The following is a 22293-nucleotide window of genomic DNA, read 5'->3' on the forward strand; positions in this document are numbered from 1 at the left end:
CCGACAGCGGGATCATATTGAGGTCTAATTGTTTCCAAGGCGCAATACTTCTGATTGCTCCAGCAACTTTTCTTTTGCAGAACCCAACACCCAGTGGCGCTTGTACTGCTCCCTTCATTCACACGACTGTCGTTCTGCGCTTTCTTTGGAGCGCTCTTCGCACTACAACCGTCTAGATACAGGTCCCGGTTTGTACGTACAGTCCAGTTGGAGGCTTTTGGCTCATTCATTTCTATCCCGCCTTACTTTTCGATTGCATTTTCCCCCTCGTGCGCTCCAGTCTTGTTGCCTCAAAAACTAGATAGCCAGATCCCGCACATAATTGACATGGAATTACCATACATTCAGCATCAAATCTCACCCACAAGGCCCCATTCACATGTCGACGCCCAGCAGGACCTGGGTTTAGCAAAGAATCCACCCTTGGGCTTACCGGCCGAATACGCTAAGCTTAGCCCTGCGGGCCAGCACCCGATCTATTCCTTCAATGGACCAATGCATGTTTCGCATCCGTTCTTAGTCACACTTCCTGGCATATCTCAGCGCTACTCGATGGCGCCGCATTGGGGGAACGTTGGATTTTCTGCAGTTCCAACCCTGCAGCTCCCAAAATTTTCCGAAGACCCTCAGCGCGGAGAAGCCACCAGATACAATACTCCTGCTTATTCAGCCAACAGTTCCAAGTGTGTGTCGTCTTCTTCTAGTGCAATTTTCAGCACTCCATGCTTGGGCTCGTGCGGCTCGCACTCGTCTGCTGATGCCATCCAATTAAAAGCAAAGCCGGCTAAATCAGATCACAATTTTTTCGGCGAGATCTGCGACACAAATCTGATCGAAATAGCTAAGAAAAATGTCCGGACGCCCTTTGATGAATTGGCCCATTCAGTGAAATTGGCGGAGACAAACCTCGCACGCATCGTTGGGTCGAGCTCGAAACATTCCAGGGATAATCGTCATGCCGAAGCACACAAAAAAAGACAGCATCAGATCCTGGCTATGGTTTTTCTGATAAGACACGTACAAATCAAGGAGTCCGCCGTATGCCCAAGAAATAGGATTTTCAACCAATATGTGCAACTGTGCCAGCAGTATGGAGTGCAGCCTGTTGTGAATGCTTCTTTTGGGAAACTGGTCAAAGCGCTTTTTCCAGGCATCAAGACCAGAAGGCTTGGGATTAGAGGTTCCAGCAAGTACCATTACTGCGGCATAAAATTGGTCGGAGACTCTGATGAAGTGGAGTCATTAGCGTCCACCACGTCAACTACCCCCACCATTGGGTCTCCAGCGGCTGTCCAAGCAAACGAAACGTCTACTGACATTCATTTCGATCTTAGTCTGGAGGACAACTTTCTGAACAGAACGAGCATTGGGGAAGCAGATCTTGACATCAGTGCCGTCAGCAGTATCTTCCGGTTTTTTGACTCTGATGAGCAGAAGGAACTGAAGGAGATTGAGGATCATTATGGAGCACACTGTCGCAAGGTTTTGTATTGCATTCGGTTCATGAAAATCAAAACTCTGTTCGAGAGCATGTCTTCAGACTTTTCAGGCTTATCAGTCCACGCAAAAGGTCTTTTATCTTCTCCACATGTGATTTCGTGGATCTTGAGATGCGATAACGCGCTATATATCGCGTGTATCAGATTGCTGTCCAAGATGATACTCCAAAATGTGCCGGAGCATGTTTGCGTTCAGATGGCGAATGTGAATACCTACTTTGTGAAATATGTTAGGGAGATGATGCTTCCTGATGATGTTATCCAGGCCAAGCTTCCTGTGGCTGAAACTTTTGTGAAAATGACCTCTCGGCTGACTAGGGTAATGTTGGCAGGCCACAACTGTGTCAGAAATCTTTGCCAGCCATCAGTCGTGCTAGAGTTGCTACAAGATTGGGAAGCGCTTGATATTATGGAGATTGTCAAACGAGAGATCAGATGTCAAAAGCAAGAAGAGATTACAGATGTTTTGCGACACGATATCACTAGCCTCTTGCGCGAGGTCTCTGCACTCACTCTTCATATCCAGGAGACGGAAGACATCATCATCAAGACGTTGAGTACACGCATATCTAGAATTCCTGAAAAGTTTGTCGATGTGAGCCCGCAGACGTTTCTGTTGATTAGCAATCAGTTGGTCGACTCGATAATGAGACAGCTGACTCTTGACAACCGCAGTAATATTGGTGCCTGGTGGGGATTGAGTTGTTGGCTCAACGAGTTTTTTATTTTTCTTGCCGAGCTTGGCGGCTACACCAGGCTTGTTGCTGATTATGAGAGTCAGAGAGAGTGAGCTTTGGCAGCGAGTCTGCATTTTACTCACAAGTCAACGAGATTTTTAGAGTTCCGGCAAGAGCCCGGAAGGTGTGGAACATTTCTTCTGGAGTTGTTATATCCTTGCATTATTGTTCCAGGCCAATTTGCATCAAACGTGCTTGAGTGAGAGCACTAGTTTGTAATTCATATAGAAATCATTTTTTTAATAATAAAAAAAGGGCAAAAAAAATAGGATCTCCTGGCGTGATTGTAATCCTCACAAATGGACGATTTGAAATTATTCAAACAATCACTGGAGTACAACAGAATCAAAAGTGCCGTCAAGATAGTTTCAGAGCATAGTCATAACCCCATTTCTCAGCACTATGGTTTTTTGCCTGAACACTTGACTATTAATAATCCCTGCGAGAGAGGAAATGCTGAGCGTGGTATACTAATCAAGCAGCAGTGTGATGCTGGGGACGTCATATACGACTTCTTTCCACAATTCGAGGTGGCTGAGACCAATCAGAGCTCAGAGAGCGCTGACTGTAAAGACAATTTGTGTGCTCACTGTCTGAAGAGTCTGAAGGTTTCGAAAATGGGGGTTGAGTGTGGCGGGTGCGATGGCTTCGTTAAGTATTGTTGTGAACAGTGTATGGATGCAGATTTGGCAGTTCATAAGATAGAATGCTTGTTTTTGAGCTGCTATGATTTTGAAGAGAGGAACAGAATAACCTGTGTTGAGCGCCTTATTTTGAGACTTATCATCACACTGGGCAGTGATGACACATTGGTCCGACAATGCCAGGACTTGACGTCGCATTACGAAGTTTACTTGGAGGCCAAAAAAGGCCAGGGCTTCAACAACTTAAGCCCAATTCAGCAGTCTCTATTCGAGGTAACAGAGGCCTACTTAGCGGGATTTCTCAGATTTTTCGGCTGCCACCTTCAAGGCCTGATCAAGCTGTGTTTTGTCGTTTTCGTGAACTCTACTGTTTTGCAGAATTTCTACGATGAGCCCATCGGCATCATGTTTGACCCGTTCTTTTCGCTGATCAACCATTCGTGCGAGCCAAACACCATTTTGGTCTGGAACGGGCGCAGAGCAGCGTTGAAGGCGCTGAAGAAGCTGAAACCAGGGGAGGAGCTCCTGGTCAGTTATTGCCCGGTGTTTCTGCCTAAGAATGAAAGAAAACAGCAGCTGCAAAACAGCTTTTTTTTTGACTGTGGTTGCAGCATATGCACTCTAGACTATGATTTGTGGTTTCCTAGCAAGACCCTAACCGGAGGAATGGAATGGGAGACTGACACGCTAGATGGACAGATGGTCAACGGCACAGAAATGGAGAGGACTGCCTATTTGGATTTGATGAGGGCACTTCGAGATGTCTACTGTCCCGAGGAGAAAAAAGGACTTCCGATTATGCACAAGATCGCAACCTCGTCCTCGCAGCTGGAAGCAACAGAACGATCAAATCTTTCCACTCTAGTCTACAACATCGTCGAACTGGTTCCCCGTCACAGCTGGCCAGTGTACAAAATTGTGTCGCTCATGAAAGCAAATACAACCAAAGATCCTGTGGCCAACTTGCGGTTCACTGTGTTGACCATCGACATAGAAAGTGCGCTGGAGCAGCATCTGGACTACAAAGCGTCACTAGGCATGGCTCTTTACGAGTTGTCTGTCTGTCTGCTGAAATTGATTAAGGCAAAAAGACGGCAGGAAATCAACTGGAGTCTTGACATGCTGGTGGAGTCTGCCTTGGCGCTAGCACTACAAGCCCATAAGCAGCTAAAAACCAAGCTCGGCTCTTCTTTGCTGCCGCCTTTGGCGGACCTGAAAAATGCTGTGTCGGATCTAATGAGTCTGAAGAGTACAGGTATAGTTAACGAGGCCGCGGCGGGGCAGCAGCTGGAGGCGTTGTCGCAGCTCCTGCAGTGCGGAGTTAATTTGCTGTCTTTTTGCGAGCCGTTGACCGCGCGCGACGTGGCAGAATTCGGTTTAATTTTGGAATCAGCGTCGGTGTCTGCCAAGCCTATAAATTCTAATTTTAGGTGGTTGCTGCAGATCTGACGCTATCGAGAGTTGAAGAAAAAAAAATATCAAATCTGGTTGTGCCACCCCCAAGTCACACCTCCCACCGGTTTAAATCTTCACAATCACAGGGGGGAATTCACCTTTTAGTCTCTTCAGGGTGCATTTCAGCTGTTGATGGTGAGGTTTGTAGACCGGAATCGTCGTTTGTACTCTACAGCTGCTAGTCAGCTGTACACAAACTCCACCACAAGCGCCCTCGCCTCCAAGACAGTATATTCTAGCCCTGAGCTCAGTCAAGAGTCAAGCCGCTCCATAGGACCCCCTGCCACATACTCGCTACGACATACAACAGCCAGCTACTCTCCTTACTCAAAAATAACAGCCTCCAGGATGCCGAACTCGGTACCTGTGTCCGCCACCTCCTCTGATGATACCATGTACACGAGTGTTTCGAAAAGTTCGAGAAGCTTGGCCACAAGCACGTTCCAACTCGAGGTGACCACCTACGACTACACGCAGTTATTTGTGGTTACTGATTCTGACACCACGTTCACGTCTAACGTCCACCTCACCACGCAAGCCACGTTCACCCCTACGTCTTCCTTTTCGATATCGAGCGCAATTATAACAACAGACTCCAACTCTTTTAACAAGCTTCTGGGCCTTCATCGTGCCTCCACCCACCACTCTGGCATTTCGACAGGAGCAAAGGCGGGTATTGGGGTAGGTGTAGCAATTGGATTCCTTTTGGCCATGTGCTTTGTGATACTCTCTCTGTACCACAGGAAGAGGAAAAAACAAGCGTTTGGCGGGGAGGACGTCTGGGAGCCCGTGCCAACTGATCCTGTCAGCGATGGTCACGAAATACAGACGCCTCCTCTCCCGCCTCCGCCTCGAAAGAGAGTCGCTGCTGCCTCGGAAGCCACGCCGCGCGAGCGTCTAATAGACGTGCTTCACGAGAACTCTCAAGAAAGCCTTGAGCAGCAGCAAGAACAGCGGACAAGCACCAACATCACCCCGAAACGCTACGACTCGCACATTCAGAACCTGACCAGATTCAGAGAGACCGGCGTTCAGGACGTCGGCGACACTCTGGGCTCTTTTGCCCTGCGCGATGGCCAGCTGAGACCCCAGACGTGGTGGTCGGACATTGACAGCAGTGAAGACAGCACTTTAAGCGGAAGCGCAGCGAGCAGAAGCGTCCAGTCTGATTAGTTTTACCTCTATACCATAGCTACAGTTCAGTTTAGCAACATGCTTAAATTCTTGCTACCGTAAAAACCATACCTTACTTTGCCCAACCTTGTCCAGCCATCCAGCCTGCCATCCAGCATCGTAACTCATAATCACACTTCAACCTCCTCCAGCAAGGCCCTCTCCACCACGAAGCGGCCTTCTTTATATTTCTCCTTCTCCTCCTCGCTGTAGAGGTATTTCCATCCAATGGAGCAATCGCATTGCTTGCAGTCAATCACCTTGACCTCGTAGCGCCCGGTCTTCATTCTCTTGAACTCCCTGGCTTTAGCAAGCTTGACGTTGAGCACCTTGGATACGAAGTACGCAGGTCCTAGGCTCCCATTGAAGTTGTCCGAAATTATCAAAGAGCTAAGACATATGTGGTTGTGGCACTGTCTGCAGCGCAAAATCCGGGTAGGAGGGTAAATCTGAGACGCTTGGGGTGGCGCACTGCTTGAGCCTGAGGAGACTGAGGATTTGGGAGAATAAAGGGACGAAAATGTGGAGCGGGACGACTTGGATGAGACGGAAGAATTGCGCGATGCCGGCGCAGAGCCTTCTGTAGGATTCGATGTCCTAAAATGTTGTGCGTAGACTAGACCCATGAGGAGGAAACAGTTAACCTTTAATTAAGATAAGCAAGTAAGTCGATCGTCCTGGAGAGTATATCGACCGCCGCGGGTTATGATTAATCATACACTTTCTGTCACTTTCAAACAACAGGGCTAGATGAACACGGTGTTGCCTGTATCCAGCGTAAAAAGAGATTTGCGAACTAATACTGTGTTCCAACTTCAGATAATCCTCATATGTAATGTTGCTCCCCTTCTTATATCCCCGGTGTGTGGTGTGAGTTAAAATATTTTCGAATATTGGTTTTTGTTTCAATCGTTCGAGATGTTCCGTTTGGCCAGCCCGCGCATCTTGAATCCGCTCCGGCTTGGGGCCGGTCTGAGATTCAACTCCAGCGGATCACTGTTTAATGAGGTCAGTTCTGCGCCAGCCACTTCGCAACCTGTCGAAAGCGAGTCTGCTGAAGAAATCACTTCACCAGAACAAGACGCCAAACTCCAGGCTTATTTGCATCCTTCTCCCTTTCTCGCTGTCGAGTCTCTCATCTCTCCACTCAAGCGCGAACTCTACAACATGAACGTCAAGAAAAACGGCTTTTTCATCAACAACCAGACCATGAAGCTCGACGGGGCGGAGTACAAGCTGAGTCTCAGCAGGCAGGAGATTGAGGCTCTCGAGCCTTCTGTCTACTTGAGGTCGTACAGAATCAAGTCTTCGGTCAAAAAGACCAACATCGTGCTGCGTGCTCTGAAAAATATGCCTCTGAAAAAGGCCATCACCCAGCTCCATTTTTTGCAAAAGAAAGTGGCCAGACCACTTGCCGAGATGCTTGAGCGCGGAGTCGACGATGCCAAAAAAATGGGATACAACCCTAACGATCTGTATGTGGCGGAATCGTGGGTCCATACCGATGGACAGTGGGAGAAACGGCCGGAATTTAAGGGCCGTGGACGGTCTGGTGTGATTTTGCACCGCTACGTTAGCGTGCGCTTCTTGCTCAAATCGAAGCAGACTCTGAACAGACTAAAGTACGAGGAGGAGCAGAAACTGCTCAAGCGTCCAGTGTGGAACAATATCACGAAGACCAAGCTGATTGGCAACAGTGGACAGTACAAGTGGTAATATGTAAATAGATTCAATAAATAAATAAGAAAAATGACGGCTGTTCAGTCGTCGTAGCCGGTTACCTTCTTGCGTGGGCCCTTTGGGATTGGGTAGCCATCCAAGGGGAGCGGAGCAAGGTCGTCGTACAGAAACCTTTGCCGTAAGGGCGTGATGGTCACAAGCATAGCAGGCCCCATTACTGCTATGCACCCTGCGAAAAACAAATGAGGCCTGGTGTGAGCGTAGTACCTCAGCCACTGGTTGTTAGTGTACTGGTGCAGTCATGCTTACCCTAATTGGCTCTTTATAATAGACAGGAGGGGACATGGTTCAAGATCTGTTTCTCCGCACGTAAGTTAAATATTTTTGCGTCGATCGGCCTACTTTTTCTTCATGGGTAATTCTCCGGTCAAGCCCATTCCAGTGGTGATGGAGCCTTCTGGCTACCTTACGAAGATGCTCAAAGCAAGCCAAGGGACAGTTTATGTGCCGCCAAACGACGCTGCAGCTCCAACGTCCGACTCTGATACCCGGTTCTACCTATACAAATTCGACGCATCGTCGCCGAATGGACAGAAAATACCACTAATAAACTCGAAATCATACTACACTATAGGCAAGGACCCATACACAAACGACATCGTTGTTTCAGATGAGCTTGTTTCAGCCAACCACGCCGTTCTCCAGTTCAGATCCAGAAACTCTGAAATTACTGCTTATATAATCGACCTCGATTCTACCAACGGAACCTTTATAAAAGACCAGGAGCTGCCTCCAAACCGGTACGTCGAGGTCCTCCATAAAGACGTCTTGCGGTTTGGAGATCCTGACTCGCGAACGGAATTTGTTTTCATTCGTGACTGAGAGCGAAGTTGTCCTCGCTGCTTTTTCCCCAGTGGCCAATGGCCTCACGCGCTGATTTCTTACGTGCGCTCACACTTGCACGTCTTTTGAGCTCTTTATAGTCTTTGAATTGGTGCGGTGCGAGCTTTGTTGCTAGTTCTGCAAGTTTTTCCCTCGAAACGTCGCTCTGGTGCTGGTATTCGATTCCCTTTTTCGCTGGACACCCGTTTCTGACACCCTTATTTAGCACCTGTATATACGACCGAGGCGGACAATAGAGTATCGCTAGATTTGACGGTGTGCTACCAGTGAACTGGCATGGCAAGTCTGTAGCTAGAACTTTGAGCGGGTGATAATATGAAGAGACTTCTGGTGTCATCTTTATTCGATCGCGGAAACAACGTTCTAATGCAGTTGTATTGATTTTCTCTTTCGGGAGCACCAAAAAACTCAAGTAAGGCGGGTCATCCACCAAGTCGTAGACGAGACTGCTGAGCATTGAGGTGAACTGTTTGAGACACAGTTTGTCGGAGCAGGATTTAGAGTACGAGATCGGAGAATCTTTTCTTCCAGGTTTAGTCCGCACGCGTCCAAGCATATTCAGGCCACTCCGGCCCCTGAATATTCCCTCTGTCTCCTCTAAGTTGTTCCAGTCTGTCTGATCTAAAAATGAGTCTCGCAAATTCTCGGTGGAGGCATCTCCACAGGGTATTTCACTAATGTACAAAGCAAACTGCAAATTGTGCTTGAACTTGAATTGTTCAGTAACATGGTCTTGAATGAGCAGATCAGAACCATTGTTTTCTCTTATGGCGTTCATTTCTTGCAACACCAACCAGTTGAACAACCTCAAGCATAAGATCTCTGCATGCGAGTCGTGAACTATTCTCCCTTGGCCACGCTCTATTCTCGAGGCGGGCGTGACCTTCATTCCTGTACATACAGCTAGTACATCTAGCTGGGGCTTTTCGTCAACTTTCTGTCGCTTGGTTTGATGAATCGGGCGACTATTAGGCTCTATTTTGACCAAGCCCGCTAGAACAGTCGTTTCTGTCTCTTTTGGCCTGGCATTTCGAAATTGTTGCAGAGCCTTATTTTCGAGGTTTGACGGCCGTCGGTACTCGTCGACAACCGCTTGAGCAATTGCATTGCCCAAATCATCATGCAGATCAACCAGCATGTTGATCAAAGAAAAAAAAGTTGGCCAAAAAAATATGCGTAAACCCGGAATCGAACCGGGGGCTCGTCGATGGCAACGACGAATTTTACCACTAAACCATTTACGCTTTGCGGTTGACTAGTTTCTTGTCCGCTTGCATATATCCAGAAGAGATCTAGAGATTGATCTCATCTTCATCCCCTCCTTGGGAAGCGCTGCCAGCGTAGTCCTTATGGTATATTGCACACTCTGGTATCTTCAAGATTCTTTCTATTGAAAGTGGAGTCAAAGAGACCTTTCCAACATTGAGTTATACGTACTGCTATTTAAAATAAAGGTTTTTTATTTATGGAACATACACATAATTGTCTCCCTCCCTTGCAACGTAGTCTTCGTTGATAAGCTTCTCGACGACACCTTTTACAAGAGCAACAACATCTTTCTCGTAAATTTTCTGCTGCTTCATGTGATCCAGCACTTGCAGCAGCAGCTTGTCATGAGCCATCCTTTGCTCCGCCTTCAATGTGCGCACAACAAAGGCCTCTATCTTCGAAGAGATCCAGCCTCTTGAAGGCACTTCTGACGAGTGCAGCTCGATAGGCGTCGAGCTTTCTCCCATCTGGATCGGAAGCCTGAGAGTTTTCTTGGACCATCTGAATTTTTCATTAATCCGATAGTTGGTTTCTCGCACCAGGATAGGGAACTTAGAGCTTGTCATTATGTTCAGATTTTGCGTCACAAACTTACTGGTCATTCCTGTAATGGACTTTATCTGATCGAACGACAGAGATGCATGGTCTTCAAAAGCCAGAATAATTGCAGCTTGGTATAGAGAACACTCGATGGTCTGTTTTCTGGCTTTCTTTTCGTCAAACTGCACATCTAGAGTGACTCTATGGAAATGATACTTCCACTGGAGTTTTCGCGATTTGTGCTGCGAACGGTAGAATGTTTCGTATTCATGCAACAAAGGTTGCAACTGGGAAGGAGTTATCAAAGGCTGATTCTCAGGGACACGAGGCCAACAATTAGAGTCGACGCAGCAGATATCCATATCAACAGAGCCAAGTGTAGAGTGCTTGTGCACATCAAGAAAGTCAGGCATGTCCAGCTCGGACAGCTCAACAGATTCCACCATGGAATCCAACTGATCAGTGTACTCGCGGCCGCACATATTTTTAAGCTTTTTCAAAAGCTCCCTTTCGAGCTCCAGCCACTCCATTTTGAGCTCCCTGTTGAGGAAAAAGGACTGTCCTCTCAGCAATCTCCGCGAAACTTGGATTTGATATTTCTCAAAGAAATAGCGTCTGCTGGATGGAATTAAGATCAGAATTGTCGTAATGGAGTCCTGTGGATCCAAGTCGGAAAGCTGGTAAATGCGACCAGAACCAGATTTTCTGTCCAAATCCTGCAGCGACGGCTTCCCCAAAGTCGTTTCGATATATTTCAAGAGATGGTCGCAAACGTGAACGGGACCATTCGGGATTTGCTGGATGGCATTCACAAAAATATTCTTCGGAATGGCACTCTCTCTGCCAAATGTCTGTATTGTATTGGAAGAGAGAGTTTGATACAAGTGTACTATATCCGAAATCAGTGCTTTATCCCTTAGATGCTGACTTATGTGGCTGCGATATAGCTTGATGTTATATTCTTCGATGGAAGACAAAAGCCAGGACTTCTCTTCATCCGCATAGAGCTGAATCAATTTGGTTGAAACTTGGATATTCCAGTCAAACCCAAAACATGCATGCACCACTTGAGGATTGGCTGCAAGCACAGACGTACCTAGCAGGGTTTCCAGCAGGTCGTTGGAGCAGAAATCAACAGGCAAAAATGGCTTGAATATATCCACGTATAAGGGGATGATTTTCTGGTACTCTATCGCTCTGGGGAGGTACGACTCTGGGGACTCTAACAGCTGATCTCTGATGCTGGTAAAATTCTGATGCGTGGCTTGTTTCATAACCTCAAAAAGATGGAGTTTGCTTTCGCCATGTAATTCGAGCTGGATATTGTGGATCTCGGCCACCATCTCCTTCAGTTGCTCAGACTCAAACGTAGGACTCACTAGACTGTACATCATGTCTTTGATAGCCAGAAGCACAAGAGACCGCAGCCTGTTTTCGGATGGATCCGCTAGCCTCGCCATGTAATCTTTGGGCTTGTTGGAATTTAGCACTCTAGACGCAAAGAGATCAAGTCCAAATGGTATGAACTTGATCTTTTTCCCGTTCGGTAGCCGTAACGTTGTAGACTCATCTGGCATAATCAGAAGCATGCGAAGTTCTCGAAGACGTTGACGCCACGTTGTATACATTTTGCAACACCCTGCAAGAGGATGATTAGACTCTATGGCTTCCTTAACCAAGGGTAGCATGTGTGTGTCAAACACGTCGGTGATGCGATCATAGATGCTGCAAACCCAAGTCTTGTCCATGTAAACAAACATGCAAATCGACTGAAGCAGAGAAAAAGAGCCCGGAAGATCGTATGGCGAACGCCCCATCAAAATCACATCAATTGCCTTGTCAAGCTTGGTGATTATATCTTTCTTATGGCCATCCGTGACATTCACCTGCTCCACTGGCGAGTCCGCCTCATAGCTGCGTTTGCGGCTTTCAGTGAAACCAAATTGCAGGATTTTGGGGAACTCCGATGCGGAGATCACGCCCTCTCCCCACTCGTTCATAGGCATCAAAGAGTAAAAATACTATTACAACATTTAGACATTATCCTGGTACCTAATCTGGTTGGTACACGAAAAATTGGTTCAATCTTCCTTAGGATTGAAAATCTCGGGAGCAGCATTTATAAGCTCTTCAACGACCCGCTGTTGCACAGCCAGCTCGTCACGAGTGGTGTATTCGTTCACTAGCAGGTTGTTGAACCAGACTATACTCAAATTTTTCACGCTCATGCGCACTCTTGGAATTTGGCTGAGGTGGATGAAATGGAAGAGCAAGTCGCGAAGGGTGAAGTAATTAGCGTCCGGAAGCTCGAAAACAATCCGATGGAGCTGGATGTGCATCGTCGCAGCGTCCTCAATCTGGCCGGCCTTGAAAAAGTTGCCGCTTTGCTCCTTCGTCAACAACGGATCGGGAAGTTCTGCAAAAAACACTTTGAGAAGCGACGCTATCATGTAGACGTAATCGTCAGACACGTTGGAAGGATCTGGGGGGTCCAAGATACTCAAATCTGAAGGATCCTGGTCGATGGCATATTTGATTTCCTCCAGCTTCAGCTTGTTCGGACTGGATCTATAGATACCTTCAGAGTTAGAGCCGTAGGTCTCAATTAGGTTAATACACTTCTTGACAAACAACGGAACCATCTCCTCGTCGTGAGGCAGGCTTTCGATAGGCTGTCCAAATAGCAGTCCCGAATAGGCAGGAGTGGTTGGATTTGTAATGGACGAGGAGTTATTTCGCATTTCTGTGCTGATAGGACGCGGGCCTGCCAGGCCTGCAGGACTTGGCGAGACAGACAATGCTGGAGAGCGCGTCGGATCCAGCGTCGAGTAGTTCACTGGGGAAGAAATTGGCGGTTCAGGAACGGGCATGAAGGACGGAGACCCAACAGGCTGACTGACAGAATTATTTGTAGTTGCCAAGGGTGGATCTAGTTTAGAAACATTATTAGACACAGACGGCGTTGCTGGGACACGGAATTGAGCAGGAGGCTCCGACTTGAATAGGGGATGTTTTTTGTACTCGACAGGCACGAAATAGTGTTTTTTCTCGACTCTTGAACCTTTCAGATAGTTGTAAAGATTTTGCTCCGGGTTGACCGAAGCAGCGACCGTTGCCATCGAAGAGTGATTGGCTCCCAATGGAGCCACCTGGTTTCCCAGCCCGACAACAAAAGATTCGTTATAAGCAGCATATTTCTGCAACTGCAATTGCAGAGCCGTGTCCAGCTCCAGAATGAGGTCCTGGAGCTTTTTGGAAATTCTAGGTCTATGTGTGTTCACCAGCTCGTTCTTCAATTTCTGGGACGCGTTGGCCTTGGCATTATAGTCCTGGTCGGCAGCGTTGATTTTTCGCACCAGCTCCTCCTCCTGCTGGGAGCCTGTTTTTCGGCCTTGGAGCGTGATTTTTTTCTGGGATTGGTCCGACTGTCTCAGCCTTTCCAAGTCGTTACAGAGCGAATAGTACCTATTTTTGGACTTTTCCGCCTGGTTTATGGCATCCTGGACCTCCTTTTCGCGCTTGTGACCCTCTTCCTTTAGTTGTTTCCGCAGCCGCACGAACGTCGCAGACACAGAAGTCAGTTCATCCTGCATTTTCTCCAAAGCCTTGGAGTAGGGGGACCGCACGTCCACAAGTATTCTGTCGTCAAATGATATGATTTTGTCCAGAGACTCAACAAATGAGCCTTTGGAGATGGATGTGTTGGATTTTATGGACGACTTGCAGCTTGTGACTGCCCGCTTAACGTCCCGAGCATAATTTTCTTCGTAATTCTGTTTCCGTTTCAGATAGTTGGCAAACTCGTCGCAGGCCTTGACAGAATGTTTGAGTCTTGCCAAAAGTAGGTCCAAAGCAGAGTCAGAGGCAAGAATCTCGGCAATTGCCGGCTCTTGCAAAGGAGACGGAACGTCGGTGTTTGTTGTCATGAGCAGTAGATGGATCAGAAAATAACAGCAAAAAAAATGGCAGTGGAGGTGCCGATGTGGCTTGTCAGGGACTAAAATAGTGGCTGTGAATAATATTACCAGGACGACAATGATTGACTCTCACGATTGCAGGAAGCTTCGCCAACTCAGACATGGTGATACGTTGCAAGGGGTCGATTTCCAGCATCGGGAGCACAATATGCTGGAATTCGGCAAGATTGTCTGACACATCGTCGATACTCTGACTTTTGCTATATAGTTCAAAAGCCTTATCGTACCAAACAGCCTCTTTCCACTTCGTTCGGCGTCCAAGGAGCTCCAGAAAAACCACACCCAGGGACCAAACATCAGACTTGAACGAGTCGTAGCGAAGATCGCGCAAAACCTCGGGTGCCACCATTCCCTTGCTTCCGGCCACCCCGACGCCCTCGTTTCCGTGTATGGACGAGCCGAAGTCGATGAGCTTCAAAATTCCCTCACTTGTAAGTCTGCAATTAGCCAGCTTCAAATCTCGATGGCTGACGTTTTGCTCTTGGAGATACAACACTGCCAATGCTAACTGTTTGAAAAGACACAATTGAGAATCGACATTTAATGCTTTCCGAGAAACGCAAAGCTCACCAGGCAGATACTCCATCACATAGTACGGCTTGCCTCTTGTGACAAAGAAATCGATGAAGTCAACGAGATTATGGTGTTTGGGAAGAGATCGGTGCAGATGGACTTCTTTTTTTACTCGGTCTAGATATTCTTTTTTGGACTCTCTTTCGCGTCTTGCGATCTTCTTAATCGCAAACAGGTCCTCCTCGTGGACATATAGATACACCCTGGCGGTGGTTCCCGCGCCTAATTGTCGCTCCGAATGGCCGTATTGCCTTGGAAACAACAACGGCATCAGTCAAAAAGTGTTCTGTGCAAGGATGTTTCTGAGTAGGGCAGCGATCAGCATACATGCGGCTCCTGGCGAGAAGAGCGCATACAAGCATTCCAAGCCTGCTCAGTGTGGCTACGTAAAATAAAGACAGAGCGTTCAAAGCCTTGTACGTACTATTCACATGTAAAACTGGGTGTATTTATAGGCATAGTATGCCGACGAGGCGGCTCCTAAGACGGTAAGCGAAGCAGGAACCGGCTTAAATCCGGCCTTCAGCGATCTGCTTATACCGGCTGCGCACAAGACTGCCGAAGTGGCCAGAGCGGTATGAATTCCGTACTCCATGTTGTTCTTTAGCAGATAACCAGCAGTGAAGTACAAAGCTGACATCGACACACCAGCGATGAGACTTGGCATTGATCTCTTCCTGGCAAAGCCCATGGCTCCACCAATTAGACACAGACCTCCTAGAGTAAAACTTGGGTGTTCCTGGACGTTAGTGTGCGCTGGTCGCAAAATTGGGTGAACATACCATTTTATAGTTAAATTAGAAGAAATTAAAAATTATTGGTGTAAAATAGGGGTCTTCAAAAAAAATATATTGTTCAGAGAGCTAGATAGATCGAGTACTATTGAGGGCCGCAATTGAAAAGACACAAAGCTTTCTGCAAGAAGGGGAGTACCAGAGACAGTGACTGATGAGTTCGCGGACTCTTTTTGCCGACTATGCCGGCCAAAAATGCTATACCTTGATTGAATCAGATATGGAGACAGATGCGATTCTGGAGTCACGTGAAGATGCTGCGTTGCGTTTCTTGAACGGAGAGACTGTTGATGAGACAGGTGCGCTGGAATCGTTGCAATTTGTAGTTACGTTTGTGTGCAATGACGGACAAGAAACATATCGGGGCAATTTTGATAGCAGCAGTAGCGAGCCGTCAGGGATTCTTCAGGGTCTGAAAAAAACGGTTTGGCTGCAATGGCTTAACGAGGTGTTTTTACAAGGCGAGTTTGATCCTGACTACGAGTTCAAGGTGCTGGACACAGAGAACAGCAAGAAGTTTACGGTTACTAAGGACTTTCGAGGGGTGCCTAGTCGAATTCTGTTTGAGATAGAATGCTTTCTGACGAAAGGGGATTTTTTCAATCTTGGAGACGACATAGCCGTCAAATACGAGCAGGAACTAGTGCTTAGGCGACGGATAAGACAGCTGATGCTGAAAAACGAGCAGCTGCAACGCGATTTCGACGAGTGTCAAAAAATCAACGAACAACACGCTGCAGCTAACCAACGTGTCCAGGATCGGATCGAAAAGGTTGTGATTCCTATGTTCAATGAGCAAAAACGGCTCTTGCGAGAGCAAAACGGGGTGCCTGAATTTGAGCCGTTTGAAAGCATCAAAAAGGAAAGTCTTATTAACTGGCAGCGACCCGACGCTCCAGTGAAGTTTGACTACAATGAAGAGCATAAAGACAAATACCGGCAAGAGATAGAGCAGGTGTCACCGCGCAAACGTAAGCGAAAGACAGCTGCTCGTGAACCGACCCCGGATGATACCAGCGAAACTCAGGACGATGACTCTACTATTTCGACAGACTCAACCAAATCGGATATGTGATCAAAACGCTATGCACTTACTTATTCGAGACCAGGAAGTTGCTTGAACACCTTGTCGGCAGCAGTAACGTCAACTGGGGTGTTTTCGGGCTCCACAAATTCTGCAACCACTTTGTTATCATCGACAGCCAAACAAAACCGTTTGGAACGAACGTTGCCGAAAATCTCGGTGGCGTCAAAATCCAAGCCCAATGCCTTAACAAACTCTGCCTTCGAATCCGCAAAGAACGAAACGTTCGGCGATTCAGGCTTCAGACCTAAGCTGCTGCGCCAAGCACTCACAACAAACGGGTCGTTGACACTAATCACCACGAGATTTCTATAACCCTTGGAGATGAAGTCCGGGAGCTTGTTGAGATAGCCAGGGATGTGGACTTCCGAGCAAGGGCCCGAGAAGGCACCGGGAACTCCGACAATGAGGGCCTGTTTGCCCTTCAATTCCTTCAAAATGTCGACCTTGTCGTCGGGGCCTTTTTCGTACAAGGTTGCTGGAGGCAATTGGTCACCAACTTTGATGGTAGACATTCTTCTTAATCCGTTTCCAAACAAATTGGCCTGTGCGGGGCGGAAGAGATTTCTGAACATTATATATTGCGATGGGAAATGATCCTCAGCAATCTAGCAATGCTAAAATGGAGGCAGAATTGGCACAGAATTTAAATGCATGCTAGCAAAACCGCGGGGCAAGCTAGTGCATATTCGTTACGTAATCGATCATATCGGCTCCGTCGATTCTGACGAAGTCAGGCAAGCTGGTGCGAGAGGACACCACACTGCAGACTATATTATGAGGCAGCAATTTGTAGACTGCGTGCTGGTCTGCGATGGAGATTTGTTGCAGCGAGGCTGATGGTGGGGAGACGTCAAGGAACTCGTATTGCTGTAGATCGCCGTGCAGGCCCACCCCTTTGTATTTTGAGTAGCTTTCTTTTAGAGCCCAATAAAGCGAAAGGTGCTGTTGCTGGGACGCTTGGGGAAGATCGCTTATCGCTGTGTCGATCTGTTGAAGCTCCAGGTCCGAGAAGACCGGTCGGAAATGGGTCAAAAACTCGCGCGGGTCGCCGACATCCTGAGGGTTTGCGAGATCAAGCCCGATTTCCGACACTCCCAGAAAGTCGACCGCCACAGCCACGATACCTTTTTCGTCGGACTGATTAAATTTAATATTTGAGTTTTCGACGTACGGCTTGCCGTAGGCTTCTTTCTGAAACGCGAGTGTGTGCCATATCAGGGAAGACAAGTTTTCCCGCACGAATACGTAACGCAGCAGCAAAGCCCCCATCAATGACGTTATCTTGTCTAACGGGCTTCTTTTTCGAAGGATGTATGCCTGATCCGTCAATGGAAGAGTTCGCATTAGTAACTCAAAGCGGTAATCATCCCGAAGAATATGTCCGCAATCGCACAGATCCACCCAAAACACAACAAACGGGGCGGAGCCAAATTGATTCTCCGTGCCTTGAAGCATACACATACTAAAGGTGGTTGAAAATTTTTCTTGAGAGATGGGTGCCACGGGCCTGGTTATATGGCGGCCTCACGCAAACTTAGGCGCTCTTCAGCTAAGCGGCTTTCGCTGATTGGTGATGCCCGATTACTTTGTCGCTGTATTTACAGCCACCCTAACTGTATTGTTAGCCCGCAGACCCTGCGCATGTCTATTTTTGGATGATAATACCACGTATAAAAATTTTAATCAGTCTCACGCTTCTTTTTACTGACTATATATTCTGCAACTCTGTTTCAGTGGCAGACATATCTTCTACTACTACTATTTCCAACACACTGGACTATAGCCAGCTCACCTCCACCTACGCGGCTCTTGAAACGGTTTTAGTCTCCGCTCAGGCAGCGTACAGTTCCAGCTCGTCGGATGTTGATGCGATCCGCACTCTTCGAAGAGTCAGCGCAGAACGGGTCTACTTCTCTAACTTGGCAATCATGGCCACCGCCACCGAAGACTCCGTGCTCTCTTCTGCCAGCTCACAGGCCCTGTCTGCTACCTCAGCCATAAAGTCTATCATCAAGGCTTCGGAGTACTTGCAAGGTAGAAAACCATCTGTTCCTGGAAACCTTGTGTTCTTCCTGCTCATGTGTTTCTTTTTCGCCTTCCACATATTCTACGGATTTTACACCAAACAGCGGTGGTTTGGCATTTCGTGGTCTTGTGGTCTGATTCTCGAGTTGCTTGGGTACCTTGCCAGACTTTTGCTCCACTACAACATGACTTCTTACAGCCTCTATATGTTGCAGATGACCGGACTCACCATCGCTCCTTGTTTCATCATGGCAGGAATTTACTATTTGCTGGCTCAAATGACCATCATCGTGAGCCCCGCTTTGTCTGTGTTCAGGCCTAGCCAGTACACTTACGTTTTTATCGGGGCGGATATTATTTCTATTCTTGTGCAAGCTGCTGGCGGTGGAATTACAACTGACCCTAATAATTGGGAAACGGGTAAAGCTATGCTCATCGCGGGATTAGTGTTCCAAGTGGTCTCGATGACCTTCTTCCAATTCTGCTGGTACCTTTTCTGGTACCGGTGGAGGCGCGAGCTACGCGACCATGGGGAAAGCGGGCTTGAGCCTAAGTATAGATCGGTTCGGGCCCGGAGAATCTTCAAGCTTTATCCTTATGCGGTGAGCTTGGCAGTGATATTCATTTACGTTCGGTCCATCTACAGAATCGCTGAACTGTGTGATGGCTTCCAGAGCGATCTTGCTACCCATGAGGCATATTTCTTCCCGCTCGAGGCATCGATGATGACGCTTTCGTTCATCCTGCTGACTTTCCTGCATCCAGGCACAGCCTACGGTAGAGGTGTGCTTGTCAAGGTCGACCACGGCAGCATGAAGTCTGTCTTCGGTAGACGCAAAAAGAGCGATCAAAAGATGTACGAAATGGAGTGATAGGCGTGTATAGCGATGGACTACCTTATTATGGACATAACCGGTATTTGCGTCAACAATCAATCCTGCCAAGCCTCCCAAATTCTCGGGCATCTAAGGATATTTTTTTTCAATAGCGCGGCGAATGTAAACTGCGCGCTATTGTTTCATTTATTCAGGAAACCCTTCAGCCTTTTTCAGGGTTTCCCCCTATTTATATATACAAAGAGCCCATGATGGGCGCTCATTCTCTTCTCAATGTCCTCTGGATATGGATACCTGATTGAGCATGCTAATCTCGGCTCAGATTGCTTCTTCACAGCTTATTTTGGGCTCCTTCTGGCAGCACATCTGTTTTTGCTCTCTTACACTCGATGGACCCACTTCGGATACGTCTGGTGCTTTGCGATGGCCGGCGAAATTGTCGGCTACGTGGGCCGTATCATGATATCTAAGTCAAGCCAGAAAAACACGGCAATTGTCATGGACTCTGTTGGGCTTAATGCGGGAGCTTCTCTGATGATAACAGGGCTTTATATTGTTGCGGCAGGCGTGCTGAAACAACGTGCTACCAATATTGTCAGAGCATCTCCGAGCCTTCTGAATGTAGTGCTCGCTGTCAACATTGCCTGCATTGCCTTATACTCGGCAGGAGTATCGATCGAGCCCAACGCGGGCTCCGACTACCAGACTGGAAGAGATCTGGCTAATGCAGGAACTGCTACTCAGCTTGCCCTTCTCATCGCTTTTTTAGCCTACTGGCTTTTCTCATGGAGAACGAACTGTGGAGACTTCTGTTCAGCGCGACAAACCCTATATCACAACGGTTTTCCGGCGGCTGTCACGTTGTGCATGATCATCATGGTGGTGCGTTGCTGCTATCGTCTAGCTCTTGAGGCAGAGGGACGCAATGGCAAGCTGTTCACACACCCAATATACGTGGGACTTCTGGACTCTCTCATGGCTGCTATCACAGCGCTCCTTATGACTGTGTTCCATCCGGGGCTTGTTGAAAGGTTGGGTGTTCAAGGGATGAGGCCCGAGGCGTCCTATTATTAAGATTCTGCATTCACACGATACATATGGAATAATTATACTCCAAGCTTATTCTGACGCTTTCGGACTGTCCATCTCCTCATGCACGGTCTCAAAGTTCTTCATGACCTCACCAAGCTTGCCTCCACCAAGCTGAGAGATATCAAAGCCGTTCTCCTGGAGGTATCTCAGGAAGTTGACATCTTCTCTTTGCATGGCTTCTTGGTCAACAGGGGGAAGCAGGAAAAGAGCTAACAGTCCAGCGAGTATAGCCAGCGCAGATGCCAGATAGAAAGGAGCCTTTAGTCCCATGTCTCCCTTGTAGTGAGCCTGAAAACTTGGGAATGCCCAGGTTCCGCAAAAAGCACCAATCTTTCCAAATGCAGCAGCGATAGAATAATAAACCCCACGCACAGGAGTAGCGCACGTTTTGGAGGCAAGCAGACCGATCTGATCACCTGGACCAAACTCTCCGAACGTCATGAATATACCGTACACCACCACGAAGCCAGCAATGTGATGTTTTAGGGTACTCAGGGAGCCCGCCATGGCGAAACCAAAGACAGCTTGGCAGAAAACACCAATGACCAGTGTAATTCTTGGGCCGAGGTAATCTGCCACAATGGCACCCAGGAAGGCGCCTGGCATGTAGAACAAGTTGAACACCACGTTCCAGCCGAAGGTCTTGTAAAGATCACCGTCTGGAATAATGATATCCAAAATCGTTGACGAATAAATTCCGAAAGCATAGGCCGAGAAATCGTATATCCACCAGATCACCATGACAATCAAAAGTCTGAACCAGTAATACTTGAGAACGAGGAGCCAAGGAACTCGAACATGTTTGAAGTTGGTTTTTTGGAATTGCTTGTTTTCCTTGAATTTCAATCTAAGGAAAAACAGAGACAAAGGAGGAAGAGCACCGAGGCCAAGCGTGATTCTCCAAACAGGCTGCAGGTTGTCCGGGCTAAAGATCCACAGACAAACCATTGGCACAAAAGCAGAAATAACAAAGCCAAGGTCAATCATGAAGTTCGTGAACCAGGCAAACCATCTGTTTCTATGTCCCGCTGGCAAGAGCGCCGAAGCCTCAGCACAAGCTGCGGATCCTGTTGGATACTCCGCACCAATGAAGATACCAAGGAAAAATCTATAACAAGTCAGGGCCGCGAAGAGACCTCCTGGGTGTCCGCCATACTTGGCTTCCGTTCCAACACCCCACGATCCGGCGGACAGGATCGCAAACAAAATAAGTCCTGCAGAAGAAATAAGCATACCGGCTTTTCTACTGACGTAATCAGAAAAAACCCCAAAAGACAATTGACCCACAACTGTTCCCACAAATGCAATGGAGGAAACATTGTTCATGGCGTCCGATCTAGTGAACGCCTCAACACCATATATTTTTTTCAAGCATGTGGTGGCTGTACCGACGGAGTTGTTCACATAACCATCAGAAAAGAGCCCTGCACCCGCAGTAAAAATCGGCCAGTACGATTTGGTTTCCTCTGACGGTTTCAGTGCTTCCTCAGGTATATATGCCACCCTGCCTGGTGACATCGAAGGCTGAATGATATCCGCGTCCTGGTTGGACTGCTCTTTTCCCCAGGCAACCTCCTTCCTTAGAACTCTAGGAAGATCTGCTAAATATGTCATGGATAAATTTTGTACTTCCTATTTTTGAGGAATTTCTGGTATTTTTATTATGCGTGCTTATCTACTTATATTAATGCATCCAATTTTTCGCACGTGCAAGAAAATGACCCAACGAAATGCTCAGAAATGTTTACGAGCAAGCTGATCAACATGGAGCCCAAGTTACAATACCGAGACAGTGAGCCCGAGAACAGTGACCTATATTCAACGCCAATACTGCAATTTGTTCTTTTTACTGGGCATATGTAGTCACAACGCAGATCTGCTGCTTGGCGAGAGCAGTAGATAACGCAAAGATAGGCGACACTATGTCGACCATCGACAGCTCTGCTTTTTTTGTTTTTTTTTTTTTGTCCAAGTGAAGTAAGCATTTTTTTTACTCTCGTCCCCAAAAG

The 22293-nt window shown here is 47.5% G+C and overlaps 17 protein-coding genes across 17 annotated transcripts; 8 read left to right on the forward strand and 9 right to left on the reverse strand.

Moving 5' to 3' along the window:
- Positions 1-327: 327 nt before the first annotated feature.
- On the forward strand, positions 328-2289 carry KL911_003490 (uncharacterized protein; the record flags this gene model as incomplete). The annotated part of the gene is made up of 1 exon (XM_043198676.1): positions 328-2289. One exon carries the CDS (start codon positions 328-330, stop codon positions 2287-2289), a length of 1962 nt encoding a protein of 653 aa, XP_043053821.1.
- A 246-nt stretch (positions 2290-2535) lies between these two features.
- On the forward strand, positions 2536-4329 carry KL911_003491 (uncharacterized protein; the record flags this gene model as incomplete). Its single annotated transcript, XM_043198677.1, has 1 exon — positions 2536-4329. One exon carries the CDS (start codon positions 2536-2538, stop codon positions 4327-4329), a length of 1794 nt encoding a protein of 597 aa, XP_043053822.1.
- A 138-nt stretch (positions 4330-4467) lies between these two features.
- On the forward strand, positions 4468-5508 carry KL911_003492 (uncharacterized protein; the record flags this gene model as incomplete). Its single annotated transcript, XM_043198678.1, has 1 exon — positions 4468-5508. One exon carries the CDS (start codon positions 4468-4470, stop codon positions 5506-5508), a length of 1041 nt encoding a protein of 346 aa, XP_043053823.1.
- Positions 5509-5639: 131 nt separating this feature from the next.
- Positions 5640-6134, reverse strand: KL911_003493 (uncharacterized protein; the record flags this gene model as incomplete). The annotated part of the gene is made up of 1 exon (XM_043198679.1): positions 5640-6134. The coding sequence occupies one exon, from the start codon at positions 6132-6134 to the stop codon at positions 5640-5642; it is 495 nt and encodes a 164-aa protein (XP_043053824.1).
- Positions 6135-6426: 292 nt separating this feature from the next.
- On the forward strand, positions 6427-7224 carry KL911_003494 (uncharacterized protein; the record flags this gene model as incomplete). Its single annotated transcript, XM_043198680.1, has 1 exon — positions 6427-7224. One exon carries the CDS (start codon positions 6427-6429, stop codon positions 7222-7224), a length of 798 nt encoding a protein of 265 aa, XP_043053825.1.
- A 375-nt stretch (positions 7225-7599) lies between these two features.
- KL911_003495 (uncharacterized protein) lies at positions 7600-8036 on the forward strand (the record flags this gene model as incomplete). The annotated part of the gene is made up of 2 exons (XM_043198681.1): positions 7600-7892; positions 8012-8036. 2 exons carry the CDS (start codon positions 7600-7602, stop codon positions 8034-8036), a joined length of 318 nt encoding a protein of 105 aa, XP_043053826.1.
- Positions 8037-8056: 20 nt separating this feature from the next.
- On the reverse strand, positions 8057-9229 carry KL911_003496 (uncharacterized protein; the record flags this gene model as incomplete). Its single annotated transcript, XM_043198682.1, has 1 exon — positions 8057-9229. The coding sequence occupies one exon, from the start codon at positions 9227-9229 to the stop codon at positions 8057-8059; it is 1173 nt and encodes a 390-aa protein (XP_043053827.1).
- A 325-nt stretch (positions 9230-9554) lies between these two features.
- On the reverse strand, positions 9555-11906 carry KL911_003497 (uncharacterized protein; the record flags this gene model as incomplete). The annotated part of the gene is made up of 1 exon (XM_043198683.1): positions 9555-11906. One exon carries the CDS (start codon positions 11904-11906, stop codon positions 9555-9557), a length of 2352 nt encoding a protein of 783 aa, XP_043053828.1.
- Positions 11907-11981: 75 nt separating this feature from the next.
- KL911_003498 (uncharacterized protein) lies at positions 11982-13826 on the reverse strand (the record flags this gene model as incomplete). Its single annotated transcript, XM_043198684.1, has 1 exon — positions 11982-13826. One exon carries the CDS (start codon positions 13824-13826, stop codon positions 11982-11984), a length of 1845 nt encoding a protein of 614 aa, XP_043053829.1.
- A 64-nt stretch (positions 13827-13890) lies between these two features.
- Positions 13891-14721, reverse strand: KL911_003499 (uncharacterized protein; the record flags this gene model as incomplete). Its single annotated transcript, XM_043198685.1, has 1 exon — positions 13891-14721. The coding sequence occupies one exon, from the start codon at positions 14719-14721 to the stop codon at positions 13891-13893; it is 831 nt and encodes a 276-aa protein (XP_043053830.1).
- A 156-nt stretch (positions 14722-14877) lies between these two features.
- KL911_003500 (uncharacterized protein) lies at positions 14878-15141 on the reverse strand (the record flags this gene model as incomplete). Its single annotated transcript, XM_043198688.1, has 1 exon — positions 14878-15141. The coding sequence occupies one exon, from the start codon at positions 15139-15141 to the stop codon at positions 14878-14880; it is 264 nt and encodes an 87-aa protein (XP_043053831.1).
- A 257-nt stretch (positions 15142-15398) lies between these two features.
- On the forward strand, positions 15399-16319 carry KL911_003501 (uncharacterized protein; the record flags this gene model as incomplete). Its single annotated transcript, XM_043198689.1, has 1 exon — positions 15399-16319. One exon carries the CDS (start codon positions 15399-15401, stop codon positions 16317-16319), a length of 921 nt encoding a protein of 306 aa, XP_043053832.1.
- A 20-nt stretch (positions 16320-16339) lies between these two features.
- On the reverse strand, positions 16340-16903 carry KL911_003502 (uncharacterized protein; the record flags this gene model as incomplete). Its single annotated transcript, XM_043198690.1, has 1 exon — positions 16340-16903. The coding sequence occupies one exon, from the start codon at positions 16901-16903 to the stop codon at positions 16340-16342; it is 564 nt and encodes a 187-aa protein (XP_043053833.1).
- Positions 16904-17006: 103 nt separating this feature from the next.
- On the reverse strand, positions 17007-17675 carry KL911_003503 (uncharacterized protein; the record flags this gene model as incomplete). The annotated part of the gene is made up of 1 exon (XM_043198691.1): positions 17007-17675. The coding sequence occupies one exon, from the start codon at positions 17673-17675 to the stop codon at positions 17007-17009; it is 669 nt and encodes a 222-aa protein (XP_043053834.1).
- Positions 17676-17823: 148 nt separating this feature from the next.
- Positions 17824-19228, forward strand: KL911_003504 (uncharacterized protein; the record flags this gene model as incomplete). Its single annotated transcript, XM_043198692.1, has 2 exons — positions 17824-17841; positions 18167-19228. 2 exons carry the CDS (start codon positions 17824-17826, stop codon positions 19226-19228), a joined length of 1080 nt encoding a protein of 359 aa, XP_043053835.1.
- A 387-nt stretch (positions 19229-19615) lies between these two features.
- Positions 19616-20266, forward strand: KL911_003505 (uncharacterized protein; the record flags this gene model as incomplete). The annotated part of the gene is made up of 1 exon (XM_043198693.1): positions 19616-20266. The coding sequence occupies one exon, from the start codon at positions 19616-19618 to the stop codon at positions 20264-20266; it is 651 nt and encodes a 216-aa protein (XP_043053836.1).
- Positions 20267-20311: 45 nt separating this feature from the next.
- On the reverse strand, positions 20312-21898 carry KL911_003506 (uncharacterized protein; the record flags this gene model as incomplete). Its single annotated transcript, XM_043198694.1, has 1 exon — positions 20312-21898. One exon carries the CDS (start codon positions 21896-21898, stop codon positions 20312-20314), a length of 1587 nt encoding a protein of 528 aa, XP_043053837.1.
- Positions 21899-22293: the final 395 nt, after the last annotated feature.

This window comes from Ogataea haglerorum, assembly GCF_019207285.1.
Source record: "Ogataea haglerorum isolate 81-453-3 chromosome Unknown 81-453-3_NODE_9_length_481884_cov_97.824832, whole genome shotgun sequence".
In the NCBI taxonomy this organism is placed as follows: Eukaryota; Fungi; Ascomycota; class Pichiomycetes; order Pichiales; family Pichiaceae; genus Ogataea; species Ogataea haglerorum.